General features: G+C 59.1%; 1 protein-coding gene across 2 annotated transcripts; it reads left to right on the plus strand.

Moving 5' to 3' along the window:
- Positions 1 to 870: 870 nt before the first annotated feature.
- Positions 871 to 13,917, plus strand: GPR35 (G protein-coupled receptor 35). Of its 2 annotated transcripts, none has more exons than XM_025404883.1 (2): positions 871 to 950; positions 12,610 to 13,914. In XM_025404883.1, the coding sequence occupies exons 1-2, from the start codon at positions 925 to 927 to the stop codon at positions 13,541 to 13,543; spliced, it is 960 nt and encodes a 319-aa protein (XP_025260668.1). In that variant the 5' UTR covers positions 871 to 924; the 3' UTR covers positions 13,544 to 13,914. The 2 variants fall into 2 exon arrangements, with proteins under 2 accessions (XP_025260668.1, XP_025260667.1); XM_025404882.1 differs by lacking the exon at positions 871 to 950 and adding an exon at positions 7,891 to 8,208 and having other exon boundaries at positions 12,610 to 13,917.
- Positions 13,918 to 15,359: the final 1,442 nt, after the last annotated feature.

The following is a 15,359-nucleotide window of genomic DNA, read 5'->3' on the forward strand; positions in this document are numbered from 1 at the left end:
TTTGAAAGACACATTATGAGTACAAACTGACACTTTCTATTTAAATTAAGATTTACATAGTTTTTACTTAATCTTATTGATAATACATGTGCATCTCCTTTCTCCCACGCCAAAAATCTCAAACAATACCCAACATAGTTACTCATTTGTTTTATCCTGTAACACAATATTCTCAAAATGACTTTACCAACACTACCATCAACAGTATAACCACTGAAAATAGTTTAAAATTCTTTTTAGATACTTTTAAAGTCCTTGGGTTATGTCAATGTACAGACAAAAGAGTGTTTTAAAATTATTTGGAAAATGATTATTTAAAATAATGAAAACTTCTTTTGCCATTCATTTTTGTTGTCAGGCTATATGGATATACATCCAAATGACTGGATTTTAAAGTCGCTTGGAAGAGTTTGGTAGGGTCATATTGTCAACCCATAATGCAAGTCAGTTAGTTTCATTTTGCTTTCAATTTCCAGAATTCCTTTTACAAATTAATTTAATTTAATTAAGTAATTACACAACATTTGACATGATTCTAAATCCAAATCTAGAAACCAAGATATGGTCACAAAAGTCCACCCCTATCCCATCACCCCATGTCCACCTGTTTCCTACAGGTAACAGTTTAATTTAAAGCAAGTTTTGCGGCTTATATTTCCATTTGTAAAACATACAAGCTGATGGCTCTATCTAAAAACACATAAATTGTGTATATGTACATAAGCATGCTTTTTTTCATTTACAAACATATCCTGGAGATGACCATATGCTAGTGTGTAGAAATATTTCTCCCTCCTCTTTACAGCTGCCCAGTGTTCTGTGACGTGAACATGCTTCATTCAACCCGGGTCCTCTGGAGAGAGGCTGAGTGGTTCCCGGGCTGTCCCCACTCCACACTGCGACAGTGAATAGCTGCCGAAGTACATGCTTCATCGTCCTTGCGTCTCTCTGTGAATACATTCCCAGAAGGGGGGTTATTGGGTCAAAGGGTAAATGCATCTCTAGTTTGGCTAAGGGTGTTGCCAAAGCCACCTGCATGGGGGTTTGTATCACCTTAGAGATCAGTGATCAATGGGTGATATCCGAGGATGTCTTTCTGTTGTGGTCAGACTCTTGTATTTTGACCTGTCTAATGGAGGAGAAATGGTGTTGCAGTGAACTTTTAATTTGTGTTTCTCTTTTTATGATAGTTTTGAGCTTAGTTTATGTTTCTCTTTTTGTGATCATTTTGAGCATCTTTTCGTATCTTTAAGGAGCTGTTTACATCTCTGTGAACGTCTACTCCCATCTCTATCGGCAGGTGTCTTGCCCGGCCCTGGAGGAAGTGTCTCTGAAGGCTGGTGGTCCCAGGACAGGGCCAAGGGACGGGTGTGAGAACTCTCCACACAGTGCTTCTTGGGGGGTTAAGGACCCTCTGCCTCAGTGGCTCCTGGGCGTGATTAAACTTGCCATTTCCTGGGCCCGTCCTAGACAGGCTGCTGCAAGTCAGCCAGGCCGGGATCCTGCCGCCCCGGGGAGGACGTGGGGAAAATCCCTCCTGGAGGGACTGTCCCTTGCCTGTCCAGCTACTGGGTGTTTATGGTTCATTGTAGGGCAGGGATGACAGCACACGACATACACTCCACTCTCAAGAGTTACTACTCCCTCCCCGCCAGACTCCCCGACCGGAGGTCTCCCCAGAGTGGAGGACCTTCCAGTGGCTGGCAGGCAGCCTCCGGCAAGCAGCGGGGAGCCTCTGCAGGTTCCCAAGCCAGGAAGTGGCACTTAGGAGCGGGGCTCTTAGGAGCGGGGCTCTTGGACAGGAGGGTGAGTTGGGAGGGCCCCAAGCAGGGGCCGGATGGCTCTCTCTGCTGAGAAGGGAGGGCCCTAGGGATGGAGACAGGCAGCTGGCAGTTGAAGGGCCAAGGAGCAGGTGGCCTCCCAGTCACAGAGCCTTGTGCAGAGGAAGGGGAAGGAGTCTGGGAGGGTGGCCCTGCTGTCCAGAGCCAAGAAAGGGAGATGCTGCTGGAAATAGCAGAAACCTGGCTGGGGCAGCACCCAAGGCCCATCCCATGGCCAAGTGGGGACCCCAGCAGGGCATCTGGCAGCAGTGGGTCCCCAGGAGCAGGCAGTGGGAGCCATCAGGGTGAGTGAGCTGGCGGGGTGGCCCAGGGGCTGTGGTCACCTGCCCTCAGCCTGAGGAGCCTCTTCTGGCCTTTGGTGGCCAGGGCTGGGATCTCCCTGGGCAGTGCCCCCCTGCTGGTGGCCAGATGCCTTGATGCCCTCGAGGCTGGGTGAAGGTGGGGCAGGAGTTCCAAGGTGGGGAGGTGGCCCTGAGTGCCCAGGGCAGAGCCAGGCCTCCTGCTGCAGGTGGGCAGAGCTGGAGGCTCCACTGTGAAGGTGCCTGGTGAAGGGAGGAGTAGGCACAGAGGAGGCAGGGAAGGGCCCTGGGTGCAATTTGCAGCCCCTCAGACCCTCTCAGGACCCCTCCCACCCCCATCGTGGTCCCCTCAGGACCCCTCAGGATCCCTTCCAGACCACTGGGGTGCCATGTCCCCTGCCCATCCTGTGGTGGTGCCCAGCTCCTGCCAAGGGCCCCGTGCTTGGGCTGTGGGGACCCCCTGAGCACCCAGCTTGGCTGGAGCCTGTGTGGGGTCCAGAGAGGCCCAGCAGAGGCACTTCTGGAGGGGGAAGCCATGCTTGGGCGGGTCCCAGAGGGGCTTCAGCAGCCACAGGGCCCCCAGGGCAGGGAGCAGGCCAGGGCGGCACCTTCCTCTGGTGGCTGCACTGGGGGATGCATCCTTCTCAGTCCCTCTGAAGGGAGCACGAGCCTGGCATGGGAAGCCCCTTAAGGTGTTGGAAGCCCCATGTCCACCCCACTCCTCCCTGGCCTGCATCCCTGCTGCTCCTCAGCCGCCAAATGCAGCCTGAGCGCCTGGGAAAGCAGCGCGGGTCTCAGGGACGTCAAAGCGACTTTTGTGTAGGGGCTGCTGGAAAGTGCCCGACATGGGGTAGGAGGCCTTCAAGTAAGAGAGGTGGCCCCGGCCAGGCGTGGTGGCTCATGCCTGTAATCCCGCCACTTTGGGAGGCCAAGGTGGGCAGATCACGAGAAGAGGAGATCGAGACCATTCTGGCCAATGTGGTGAAACCCTGTCTCTACTAAAAATACAAATTAACTGGGCGTGGTGGCATGTGCCTGTAATCCCAGCTACTCGCTCTGTCTTTTTTTGAGACTGAATGAGACTCTGTCTCTCTCCGAAGAGTGGAGGGAGGTGGGGGCCAAAGAGCTGTGGGGCAGAAGGGGTCTCCTGCAGCCTGGCGGCTCTGCTGGCCTGGTTTGCACCCTTCCTCTCGGTGCCCTGGCGGCTCCTTCCAGGTGGCGGCTCCAGCCAGCAAATGCTGGCTGCTGCCCACCCAGTCAGCATAGGGAGGAGGCCTCAGCTTTCCCTGCCACCCGAACCCAAACCATTCCCTGTGGCCCAGTCCCCACTGGCTGCCCTGGCTTTGGGGCAAGTGGTGCCGGGGGCTAATTCTTGTGGGAAGATGAGTCTGGGGTCACGTAGGACACACCCGCTGGGCGTGGGCCATCACAGGAGGCTGGGCACAGGGCGGGTCTTGGGTGGAGGGGACCTCAGGCCACAGGTGCCGGTCTTGTGCAGCCAGCCCCGGGACCCCTGCAGGCCACCTCCTCTGCCCCGCAGCTGACGGGCTTTGCCCTCCCTGCCCTTCCATGGCCACACACTCAGTTCTCTATACACTTTTATTATGGAAAACATCAAATACACACAAAAGCAGGACATCTAGGACAGAGAGCCTGTGTCCTGGTCCCCAGCCCCTCACGGTGACACCCCCAGGCTTCAGGCAAGATCAGTGGGGGAGGGGAGTTTCCCAGCAGGACATCCACTTCCAGACCTGGTTCTGTGAAGAGGGGAACAGAAAGTGCTGAGGGCGACAGAGAAACCTCAAGAAGCGGGAGGTGGACTCACATCCTGTCTCGGGGTCCACAGCTGAGCCCCCACACAGAGGACCCCGCTGGTCTGCCTCAGCTGCCAGATGGATAAGTGAGGCACTGGCCTCGGGGGCACAGTGCTGGAAGGGACACCAGAAAAACGGTCATAAAACAGTAATGTGTTGTTTTATTTCTTATTTATTTATTTATTTTTGAGATGGAGTCTCCTTCTGTCGCCCAGGCTGAAGTGCAGTGGCGTGATCTCGGCTCACCACAACCTCCGCCTCCCAGGTTCAAGCGATTCTCTTTCCTCAGCTTCCTGAGTAGCTGGGACTATAGGCACGCGCCAGCACGCCCAGCTGATTTTTGTATTTTTAGTAGAGACGAGGTTTCACCATGTTGGCCAGGCTGGTCTTGAACTCCTGACCTCGTGATCCGCCCGCCTCGGCCTCCCAAAGTGCTGGGAATACAGGCGTGAGCCACGGTGCCTGGCCCAAAGTGTTGTTTTAATAAACAAAAACTGTGCAAAGGACCCATGAGGATCCAAGCGACGCATTTAGGAGACAGCTTCACGGGAAAAGGGTCTCGATTCAGACCTCAAGGCAGGGTTCTTGGGTCTCAGGAAGGAAGGAAGTCAAGGTGAGTCAGAATCTGGTGAGAAGAGAGGGTTTATTGAAGGTTGCTCCATTACAGAGCAGGGCGTCCTCAGAAAGCAAGAGGAACAACCCAGCTTTAAGTTTTTCTCATACAGGGGTCTCGTCTATGTAAAGACTAAGCTACACTGTGCCTAACATATATTATTCTATTGATTTAAAGAAAACCGTCCATCACGGGGTCTTCCTCCGTTGCCCAGGCTGGAGTGCAGTACCACAATCTCAGTTCGTTGCAACCTCTGCCACCCAGGCTCAGGTGCTCCTCCGCCTTAGCCTCCCGAGCAGCTGGGAATACAGGCATGCACCCCCATGCCTGGTTAATATTTTTTACTTTTTTAGAGACAGGATCTTGCTATGTTGCCCAGGCTGGTCTCAAACTTCTGGGCTTAAGCCATCCTCCCACCTTGGCCTCCCAAAGTGCTGGGATTACAGGCCTGAGCCACCGTGTCCGGCCAAGGATAGTTATCTGGAAAGCATATGTTGTTCTGTATACCAGGGCACTTGGACACTTTGCTGTCATAGAAGTGTGTCTGCGCAGGCGTCACTGGCTGCTGCTTTAGCTGTAAACAGCGTATGACCGTGGGCTGTGGCTGGCAGGTATGTGCCTTGTTGGTCTCAAGGTGGAGCTGAACGTAAACGGCTTTTCTCTGGCTCTCCCAGGCTCCTGCTTCCTTGACATCCCCTCACACACTTGCCTTCAAAGCAGGGCTGTCCAATCTTTTGGCTTCCCCTGGCCACGTTGGAAGAAGAAGAATTGCCTTGGGCCAAACGTAAAATACACTAACACTCACGGTAGCCGATGAGCAAAAAAAGGTCCATGCGTAAATCTCATAATGTTTTACGACAGTTTACAAATTTGTGTTGGGCCACATTCAAAGCCCGCAGCCCGAGGGCTGGACCAGCTTGCTGCAGAGGCTCCTTTAGATAGGGCTGCAGGGGTGGCGTCCGGCAGCTGTAGCTGGGGAAGGAGGAGGAAGGGCAGGAAGGAATCCTGTTCAGAGCTCCTCCTGTCACACATACAGCCCAGCAGGGTGAAGTGGGAGGGGCTGGTGTTGCTGCAAGGGGCTAACCTTGGGGGTGAGGGAGCTGCCCAGAAGCAGAGGTGGGGGACGGAGGACCCTCGGCGGTGCCCCTGTGCCCACAGCAGGACCCTGGCTGCCAGTTCTCCTCCACAGAGGCCCGGTGGTCTGAGGTTGCCCAGCCGGGAGAGAACAGGCCTGGTCTGGAATGGAAACCTGCCTTCTGGCCTGTCGAACCTGGGGACTCCAGGGGGCCTTGAAGAAGGGCCTGGGCGGCAGCAGAGGACCCCAGGCAACTGTGCCTGAGCCTGGCGCTGACGATGACTGATCACCTGCTGTGTCCCAGGCACTTGCCGGCCCCACGGCAGGAGTCGCTGTGGGCGAGGGGTTGTCGAGCTTCACAGAGGTCGGGCTCTGTGCCGGGGCCCTGACAGGGCAGGAAGCAGATGGAGTCCCACAAGCATGAACCCAGTGCGCAGAAAGGGTTACTTAAAAAATAAGTTCTGTGATAAAATCAAACAGGGTGAAGTGCTAGAAACAGGTCGTGAGGGTGCAGCTATGGGGAGAGAGGGGCCCTGGGGGTGAGCAGGGAGCCAAGAGAGAAACAGCACACTGGAGGGGCCCTAGGCGCAAAGCCTGCCTGAGTGGGAGGGAGCAGAGCACAAGGGCCCAGGCTCCAGGCTGGGGGGGACTGCCCTGAAGTGCCCCCATGCCCTGCGGAGATAGCCAAGGGGCAGATGGAGAGAGGTGGGGGGTGGGCTAGGGATAGCATTTCCTGTACACAGGTGGAACCTGGCGGCGAGGGGCCCTTCCCAGAGACAGCTGGAGTCTCTAAATATCCAGTTTCTTCCCCAAGTCCACACAGCCCACAAGAATCCGCTGGGTCCACATGGCCCTGCCCAGAGGGGCTTCCCTTCCAGTGTGTGAGGAGCACAGATGCCAGGCCACGTCAGGGAGGCCAGGCCTGGTGGGATCAGGGTGCCCCAGGCCACTGCTGGGGAGGGACGTGGAGTTCGTGGCTGGCCCGGTGGTGGGAGGGTGGGGGTGCTCTGCAGGGTCCTGGCCCTGGTGGGCTGGGCAGGCCTGCTTGGGGCACCATCCAGCCGTTTAGCCTCTGATCTGCCAGAGGTGGAAGGAACACCCCTGGGAGACGCCCCGCCCTGCACCTCCAGTCCCTGCTTGACGGCGGCCGGGCTTGGACTGAGCAGGTGCCGCGCCTTCTGCTGACCCCAGAGGCCAGATCCTGTGGCCAGAGTGAGGCATGGGAGTTGAGATCAGGCAGATGAAAACCCAAATCTGAGCCTCCTGCAGGGGGAGGAGGCCCCTCTCCACTGAACATCATGGCCCACGGGGACTGGGCAGGGAACCCAAGGGCCCACACTGGGGACTGGGTCTGGAGGGACAGCTGGGGAAGCAGGAGGAAGGGCAGGAAGGACAGTAGGAGGAGGCAGGAAGGAAGGGAAAGGAGCCGGGCCTGGGATGACAGCAGAGAAGGACCGAGGCCCAGGCAGGGCTTCCTCAGGTGCCTCTGGGTAGAGAGCCCTGGTCTGGCTCAGGAGGCCCAGGCACTGGTCTCAGACCTGCCACCACCTGTGTGATGCTGGGCCAAGCGTTCCCCTTCCTTGGGCCTCAGTTTCCACCGCTGTAAAGTGGGGAGGGGTGAAACTGAAGCTCTCCCCAGCCTATCGCAGTCGTTGAGGAGAGAGAGGCTGTGGTCTGGGGCTGTGGGGCCCACGCTGAGGAGACAAGGCCCCTCCTCTCAGAGTGGATGGGGCCCAGGAAGGGGGTGGTGTGCACCATGGGGGAGCAGCCTGGACCTATGGGCTCCCCCACCATGAGCTCAGAAGGAAGATGTGTGCCGAGGAGGTGGGGGCCAGAGAGAATATTCTAGACCAGACAGGGGTGGTCTGGATAGGCTTCTGAGGGGGTGGGTTTGGAGGAGGGGCAGGTGGCCGAGGAGGGGGGAAGCAGGGGAGGAGCCAGCCTGCCTGTGTGTGTCAGAGTGTGTGCCTCTCACCCGTGTGCATTGGTGTGTGCATGTGTGTGTGCGTGTGTGTATTGGAAGATGCCCACGGAGCGTGTCTGCATGAACTAGGATGAGCGTGCATCCTGCACCCTGTCAGGGGACTGGGCATGAGGCGCTGGGGAGGGCGGGCTGACCGCACACCCTGGGAGGGCCGGGCCCTGAGAAGCTTTCCTAGATGACAGGGCAGAAGTGGGCTGGGGAGGAGGAAGGATCCGTGGGCGGGACTGGAGTGCCTCTGGTTTTGCTGTCTCTCACGCTGTTTCCAGAACAAATGTGTGCCCTCAGCAAGGATGCTGGTTCTTCAGAGGCGTCAGCACAGGCAGCCGGCACCCCACTTCCCTCCCAGAAATCCCCCACACCTTCTAGCTGGTGCGGGAGCAGGGGGATCTCCTGTTACCCCTGCCCTGCTGCCGTCAGTTGGCCACCCGCCCCGCCACCTTAAGGAGGGGCAGAGTCAGGGACCAGCCCCGAGGGGGTGGCTCACCCCAGCTTCACTTCCCCCAGCCCTCCTCAGGCAGCCACTGTGCAGGCTTTGGCAGCGGGGGTCACACACTCCACCCGGGAGGCCAAAGCTGCCTGCAGGTCAGTGCCGCCCACTGCCCTAGGGGCCTCCCAGTGGGGCAGGGGTGTGATGGGGTCTCAGAGCGGAGTGAGGATGTGATGCGGTCTCAGGGCGGGGTGAGGGTGTGACGGGGTCTCAGGTGGGGTGAGGCCGTGATGGGGTCTCAGGGCGGGGTGAGGATGTGATGGGGTCTCAGGTGGGGTGAGGATGTGACAGGGTCTCAGGTGGGGTGAGGATGTGATGGGGTCTCAGGTGGGGTGAGGATGTGATGGGGTCTCAGGGCTGGGTGAGGATGTGACGGGGTCTCAGGTGGGGTGAGGATGTGATGGGGTCTCAGGTGGGGTGAGGATGTGACAGGGTCTCAGGGCGGGGTGAGGATGTGATGGGGTCTCAGGGCTGGGTGAGGATGTGATGGAGTCTCAGGGCTGGGTGAGGCCGTGATGGGGTCTCAGGGCAGGGTGAGGCTGTGATAGGGTCTCAGGTGGGGTAAGGCCGTGATGGGGTCTCAGAGAGGGGTGAGGATGTGATGGGGTCTCAGATGGGTTGAGGCTGTGATGGGGTCTCAGGTAGGTTGAGGCTGTGATGGGGAGTCTCAGCGGGGTGAGGCTGTGTTGTGGTCTCAGGTGGGCTCGGGCTGTTGGGGGTCTCAGGTGTGGCTGAGGCTGATGAAGGCTCGGAGCCTGTGTGTGGGTAGCAGCTTGCTGGAGTGTGGGACGTGACATCTAAAAACAAGAATAAATACCCCCGCGCTGTGGCCCTCAGGTGAGCGGCTGCTTTGGTGAACTTGTGTCACTCACAGCCCCATCCTGCGTCTGGGGTGTGCTGTGTGGGGCCCAGGCCCAGTGGGGTGTGCTGTGTGGGACCCAGGCCCAGTGGGGTGCACTGTGTGGGGCCCAGGCCCAGTGGGGTGCGCTGTGTGGGGCCCAGGCCCAGTGGGGTGCGCTGTGTGGGACCCAGGCCCAGTGGGGTGTGCTGTGTGGGACCCAGGCCCAGTGGGGTGCGCTGTGTGGGGCCCAGGCCCAGTGGGGTGTGCTGTGTGGGACCCAGGCCCAGTGGGGTGCGCTGTGTGGGGCCCAGGCCCAGTGGGGTGTGCTGTGTGGGACCCAGGCCCAGTGGGGTGTGCGGTGTGGGGCCCAGGCCCAGTGGGGTGTGCGGTGTGGGGCCCAGGCCCAGTGGGGTGTGCTGTGTGGGGCCCAGGCCCAGAGGGTCACAGGTACGGGGCACTCTTTGGTGCCTGGGCCACAGGGATCTGCACCCCTACTCCGTGCCCCCAAGTCTTCAGCAGTGGATGGGGCCTGTGCTCCCAATCCCAGGCCAGCCAGGTACTCGGGGGTCTGGGTGGGTCCCTGGTCCAGACAGTGGGAAGGGCTGGCGAGGGGCTCCAGTGTGGCTGGGCTGCCCGTCTACGGCCAGGTTTCTCTCCTGGATTGCTCAGTGCAGAATCAAAGGGCACTTTTCTGCTTTTGTGTGCAGAAGCCGAGGCTGACCTTGTCATCAGAAGGGGAAGCGGGGCCTCCTGCGCGTGCTGCTGGCTCCTATCCCCACAGCCTCCTGGGCAGGAAGTGGAAAGGCCCTATCCCCATGGTCCCCAGCAGCGGGAGCTCCCTGAGGCTGATGGTGTTGGTGTCTGTTGAGGAAGACCAGGCCTGAGGATCTGAGGTGGGAGGCCAGCTACGGTCCGCAGCCTGGATGGATTCCTGCGCGGGGCTGGGGCAGTAGGTAGGCATCTGTGCTGGCCATGTTAGCTCCCGGGGCCCCATGCCGTCAGGGCTAAAACCTGGGCCTTGATATCCTGAACTTTTTTAGGAGGCACCCCAGGGGCAAGACAAGGACCCATGAACAGGGCACTTCTTCAAAGCCTACGTACACCTTGAAACTCTTGCAACATTTGCATTTTTCTCCCTAATAGTCCAGTGTTTGTTTTATTATAAACGGGAAAATTTAAATATTGTAGTTAGACTTTTTTTCTTCTTCTTACAGGCAAGGTTTCACTCTGTCTCCTAAGGCTGGTGTGCAGTGGTGCCAGCATAGCTCACTGCAGCCTCGACCTCCTGGGCTCAAGCGATCTTCCTGCCTCAGCCTCCTGAGTAGCTGGAACTACAGGCACGCGTCACCAGTCCAGCTAATTATTATTATTATTTATTTTTTATTTTTTGGTAGAGACGGGGTGTCCCTATGATACCCAGGTTGTTCTTAAACTTCTGGCCTCAAGTGATCCTCCTGTCTCAGTCTCCCAAAGTGTTAGGATTACAGGCGTGAGCCACTGTGCCTGGTCTGCAGTTAAACATTCCCCCACAGCCACACTGAGGCTAGTAGGCAAGTTACAGCCCTGGGTATGTGTGACCTGACAGCCCCTTGGCAGCCATGGGGAGGGATCTGGGAAGCTGGGGCAACGGGAAGGGGCCCAGGCCCACGAGCTCTCGTGTCCTCACCTCCCACCAGGCAGGGTTCCAGGCTACTCAAGATGAGGCAGCGAAGGAATCGCCCTCTAGCCGTGCAGGCCCCTCCCCTTGCCAGGTCTGCACCCCGCCCAAGGCTGGCCCTGGACTTTTGGTGGATTTGAGAGCTCAGGTGGGGAGAGTAGGAGGTCAGTCGCACGGAGCCCTCCCCAACGCACAGCGCCTGCCCAGCTCAGGTACCTCTGAGGTGTAGATTCTGAGCAGGTTCTGGGATCTCCTGGTCCCCAGCGGGGGCTGCGGCAGGAGCACAGGACCGACAGGAAGGGAAGATCCCAGCGGTTGGTTCCAGTGGGTTCTGGGGATGTCCTCGGAGCCTGGCCTTGCTCAGGGTCCCTACAAAGATCCCTGGAAGCGGGGCAAGGTGTTGCTCATGAATCAGAGAGAAAGCAAGTAGGACCCTCAAGAAGGGAGGAGAGACCCTCGGGCGCGCAGCACTTCGCACTCGGGGGAAGGGCAAGCAGGACCCTCAAGAAGGGAGGAGAGACCCTCAGGCGGGCGCGCAGCGCTTCGCACTCGGGGGAAGGGCTCCTGCCGTACTTCTCTGGAGGTGGGAACTAAGGAGACGGAATGAAGTCAGAGGGCAGGATGTTTCTGTTTTTGACTGAAACCTGTGCCCTGTGTCCCTCATGGACTGGGGACCTGGAGTTCCCAGGGGCCACCGTGGGGGAAAGGCATCCCCAGCAGCTGCAGTCATGGGGTTTGGGCGCTCTCCCCTCTCCTGATTTGGGGGAACTTGTGTGCTCCTCTAGGCAGAGGGAGGAGCAAGGCCGTTGGCTGTGGACTGAGTCCTTCCCACCTTCCATAGCAGCCCAGCAGGAAGCCACTGAGGGATGCCCGACAGGACAGCCTGGTGGTAGGGGGAGAGTCTTCTCCCACCCCCACCCCTCCAGGCTCTTCCTGGACCCACTGAGGAGCCCGGGCAGTGGGACGTGTGGCTGTGAGTCCCGGACTCTGGGCGCTCACCAGCAGCTCCGTCTCACACCTGCCTGCGTGCAACACCAGCACCCCTTATGATGAGGGAACGAGTTTGCCCAGCTGCAGGGGTGGCCGAGTCAGGATGACTCCAGCCCATGTCTGGGACATCAGACTCTGCCCAAGTCCATCCGGGGCTGATCTCAGCCTTCCTGGGCTATGTTGTGGAGGGTGTTGGGGACAGTGAGAGGCTGGCATGGACAGCGGAGGGGTGGCTTTGTGAGTGGTCCTGATAGTGATTGAGAGGAGGATACTCAGTTCCACCCCTGGGCGGCCCCTGAGCAGCACAGCCAGGGCCTGGAGGGGCAGGGCTGCCCTCATGGGCTCTGACCCCTGGGAGCTCAAAGGGTGGACCCCATATCCCAAATGTGGGACTGGAATGGGGACTCAGGCTGATCCAGGCAGGACCTCCAGAGCTCAGGACTGGGTGGTGAGCTCACAGGGAGGGAGGGGCAGGCCAGAGTCCCAGCTGTCCTGGACTCTGCTGTGGGGAAGGGCCGATGCAGGTGTGGAGTCAAATGTGGGCACCTCTTGCAGCCAGGTCCCGGGAGGGGTGGAGGGGCCACCCTGGGCTTTGTCTGGGAGCCTGGTCTTCCCATCCTTAGACTGACAGGTGCTGCTGCCTCTGAACCCTCCCTGCTGAGAGCTGTGCTGGCTGAGGCTGGCGGCCCTTTGTTCCCTGTCCAGGATTTGCGTTCTGGAGGGTAGGGCTTGCTGGGTTGGGGACTGGAGGGGGACGTGGAGCTCCTTCTGCCTCCCTTCCTGCCCCATGACAGCAGGCAGGTCCCAGGACAGAAGGGCTCAGGAGATAGGAAGAGGATCCGTCCAGGGGTTAGACCTCGAGGGTGACTTGGAGTTCTTTACGGCATCCATGCTTTCTTTGAGGAGTTTTGTGTTTGTGGATGTGAGGCCGAGGTGGGCGGAGTGGGGGCAGTGCCTCGCTCCTCCCGCTCGCCCTCTGCTGACCTCCAGCTCCCTCTGCAACCCCAGGACCATGAACGGCACCTACAACACCTGTGGCTCCAGCGACCTCACCTGGCCCCCGACGATCAAGCTGGGCTTCTACGTCTACTTGGGCATCCTGCTGGTGCTGGGCCTGCTGCTCAACAGCCTGGCGCTCTGGGTGTTCTGCTGCCGCATGCAGCGGTGGACGGAGACCCGCATCTACATGACCAACCTGGCGGTGGCCGACCTCTGCCTGCTGTGTGCCTTGCCCTTCGTGCTGTACTCCCTGCAGGACACCTCGGACACGCCACTGTGCCAGCTCTCCCAGGGCATCTACCTGACCAACAGGTACATGAGCATCAGCCTGGTCACGGCCATTGCCATGGACCGCTACGTGGCCGTGCGGCACCCCCTGCGCGCCCGTGGGCTGCGGTCCCCCAGGCAGGCTGCGGCCGTGTGCGCGGTCCTCTGGGTGCTGGTCGTCGGCTCCCTGGTGGCTCGCTGGTTCCTGGGCATGCAGGAGGGCGGTTTCTGCTTCAGGAGTACCCGGCACAATTTCAGCTCCATGGCCTTCCCGCTGCTGGGATTCTACCTGCCACTGGCCGTGGTGGTCTTCTGCTCCTTGAAGGTGGTGACTGCTCTGGCCCAGAGGCCACCCATTGATGTGGGGCAGGCAGAGGCCAGCCACAAGGCTGCCCGTATGGTCTGGGCCAACCTCGTGGTGTTTGTGGTCTGCTTCCTGCCCCTGCACGTGGGGCTGACGGTGCGCCTCGCTGTGGGCTGGAACGCCTGTGCCTTCGTGGAGATGCTCCGTCGTACCCTCTTCATAACCAGCAAGATCTCAGATGCCAACTGCTGCCTGGACGCCATCTGCTACTACTACATGGCCAAGGAGTTCCAGGAGGCGTCTGCATTGGCCGTGGTTCCCAGTGCCAAGGCCCATAAAAGCCAGGCCTCTCTGTGTGTGACCCTGGCCTAGGAGGCGTGCGGAGGGCGCTGTGGGCCAGGTCTTGGGGGCTCCGGGAGGTGCTGCCTGTCAGGGGAAGGTGGGACCAGTAGCAAGGAGCCTGGGATCAGCCCTGAACTCACTGTGAGCTCTCTTGGAGCCTTGGGTGGACAGGCATGGCCCAGGTACCTGCTCTCTTGGGAAGAGAGAGGGACAGAGACAAGGGCAAGAGGACTGAGACCAGAGCAAGGCCAATGTCAGAGACCCCCAGGATGGGGCCTCACACTTGCCACCCCCAGAACCAGCTCACCAGGCCAAAGTGAGTTCCTGCTGGCTAGGGTGCAGCCTTGAGGACACCTGCTGCCACCCCTCGGGGCTGGAATAAAACTCCCCACCCAGAGTCAGTCATGGTGGGGCCCTCTGTGTTGCCCACTTATGTGATGGGAGGTGGGGAGGGAGTGCGTGGCTCAGAGGGCCAGCGGACATCTTCCAGGGACCCTTTGGGGCTCTTCACTCTGAGGCCCCCTTGGACCCGTTGACACTTTCCCACCCCCACCATCTGAAGCGTGAGCAGGGGCTGTTGGAAGCTCCTGGCAGGACCTCACTAGAGGCCCCTAGCCCAGGTTTCCTTGCTCAAGGAAGGGCTGGGAGTGGCTTATCTCCATGTAGGAGCTGCACAGTGGTGCAAGGAGGGGGGACCAAGGTCAAGCAGGTGAGGGTGGGTTGGGGTGGGTGGCAGTGAAGGGGTGGCCAGGATCTGCCAGGGGACCCAGCCCTCTTCTCCTTCCTTCAGGGAAAGGCTGGAAACCATATCTGGCAGGGGTAGGGCTTGGGTGTCCACCCAGGTAAAGGTGGGATGTCCTGCGGGTTTCTGACTTTCCTGTACTTCTGCGTGGAGGGCATCTCGAACCCCAAGCTGGAAGGATGGGGCACTCCAGAGACCTCCTGCGAGTGTGGGCCAGCACGGCCTGGGCTCAAACCCCATCCTGTCATCCCATATTGCATGTCCACAGGCACTGCTCCACCCTGTTCCACGTTCCACAGGACTGGAGAGAGATGGCAGTCATGTTGTGGCAGGGACATGGCACAAGCATGCAGCTGATGGCATCTCACAGGACCCCAGGCTCTGGAGAGCCCATACCCAGGAGAGCCCCATAAGGGCCCCGTGCCTAAAAGGGTGCATCCCAGGTGGGCCCATGCTCAGGAGGGTCCATGTCTAGGAGGCTTCTGTGCCCAGGAAGGTCCATGCCCAGGAGGGTCTGTGAGCAGGAGGCCCCCACTGTCAGGAGGGTCCTGTGCCCAGGAGGGTACTATGCTCAAAAGGGTCCCATGTCCAGGAGGGTTCATATCCAAGGGTGTCCATACCTAGTGGGGGGTCTATGTCCAGGAGGGTCCCATGCCCGGGAGGGTCCATGCTCAGGAGGGTTTATGCCCAGGAGAGTTTATGCCCAGTAGGGCCCCATGCCCACGAGGATCACGTGCACAGAGGGCCCTGTGCCCAGGAGGATACATGCCCAGGAAGCTCCATGTCAAGAAAGATTCATGCCTAGGAGCGTTCATGTCCAGGAGTGTCCCTGCCTAGGAAGGTCCATGACCAGAAGGGCCCATGTCAAAGAGGGTTCATGCCCAGGAAGGTCCAGCCCAGGAGGGCCCATGTCCAGGAGGGGTCCATGCTGAGGCGGGTCCATGCCCAGGAGGGTTCATGTCCAGAAAGGTCCATGCCTAGGAGGGTCCATACACAACAGAGCCCTGTGCCCAGGAAGGACCATGTCCAGGAGAACCCCATGCCCAGGAAGGTCCATGTCCAGTAAGGGCCATGCCCATGAGAGCCTCATGCCTCATGCCTAGG

The sequence above is a fragment of the Theropithecus gelada genome, chromosome 12 (assembly GCF_003255815.1).
Source record: "Theropithecus gelada isolate Dixy chromosome 12, Tgel_1.0, whole genome shotgun sequence".
NCBI classification, from domain to species: domain Eukaryota; kingdom Metazoa; phylum Chordata; class Mammalia; order Primates; family Cercopithecidae; genus Theropithecus; species Theropithecus gelada.

Excerpts from the sequence above, each read along its gene's own strand:
- GPR35 (XM_025404883.1), top strand. The coding sequence starts at position 925 with ATGCTTCATCGTCCTTGCGTCTCTCT. Across the intron at positions 951-12,609 it reads CATCGTCCTTGCGTCTCTCT|GACCATGAACGGCACCTACA; the intron begins GTGAATACATTC and ends CTGCAACCCCAG.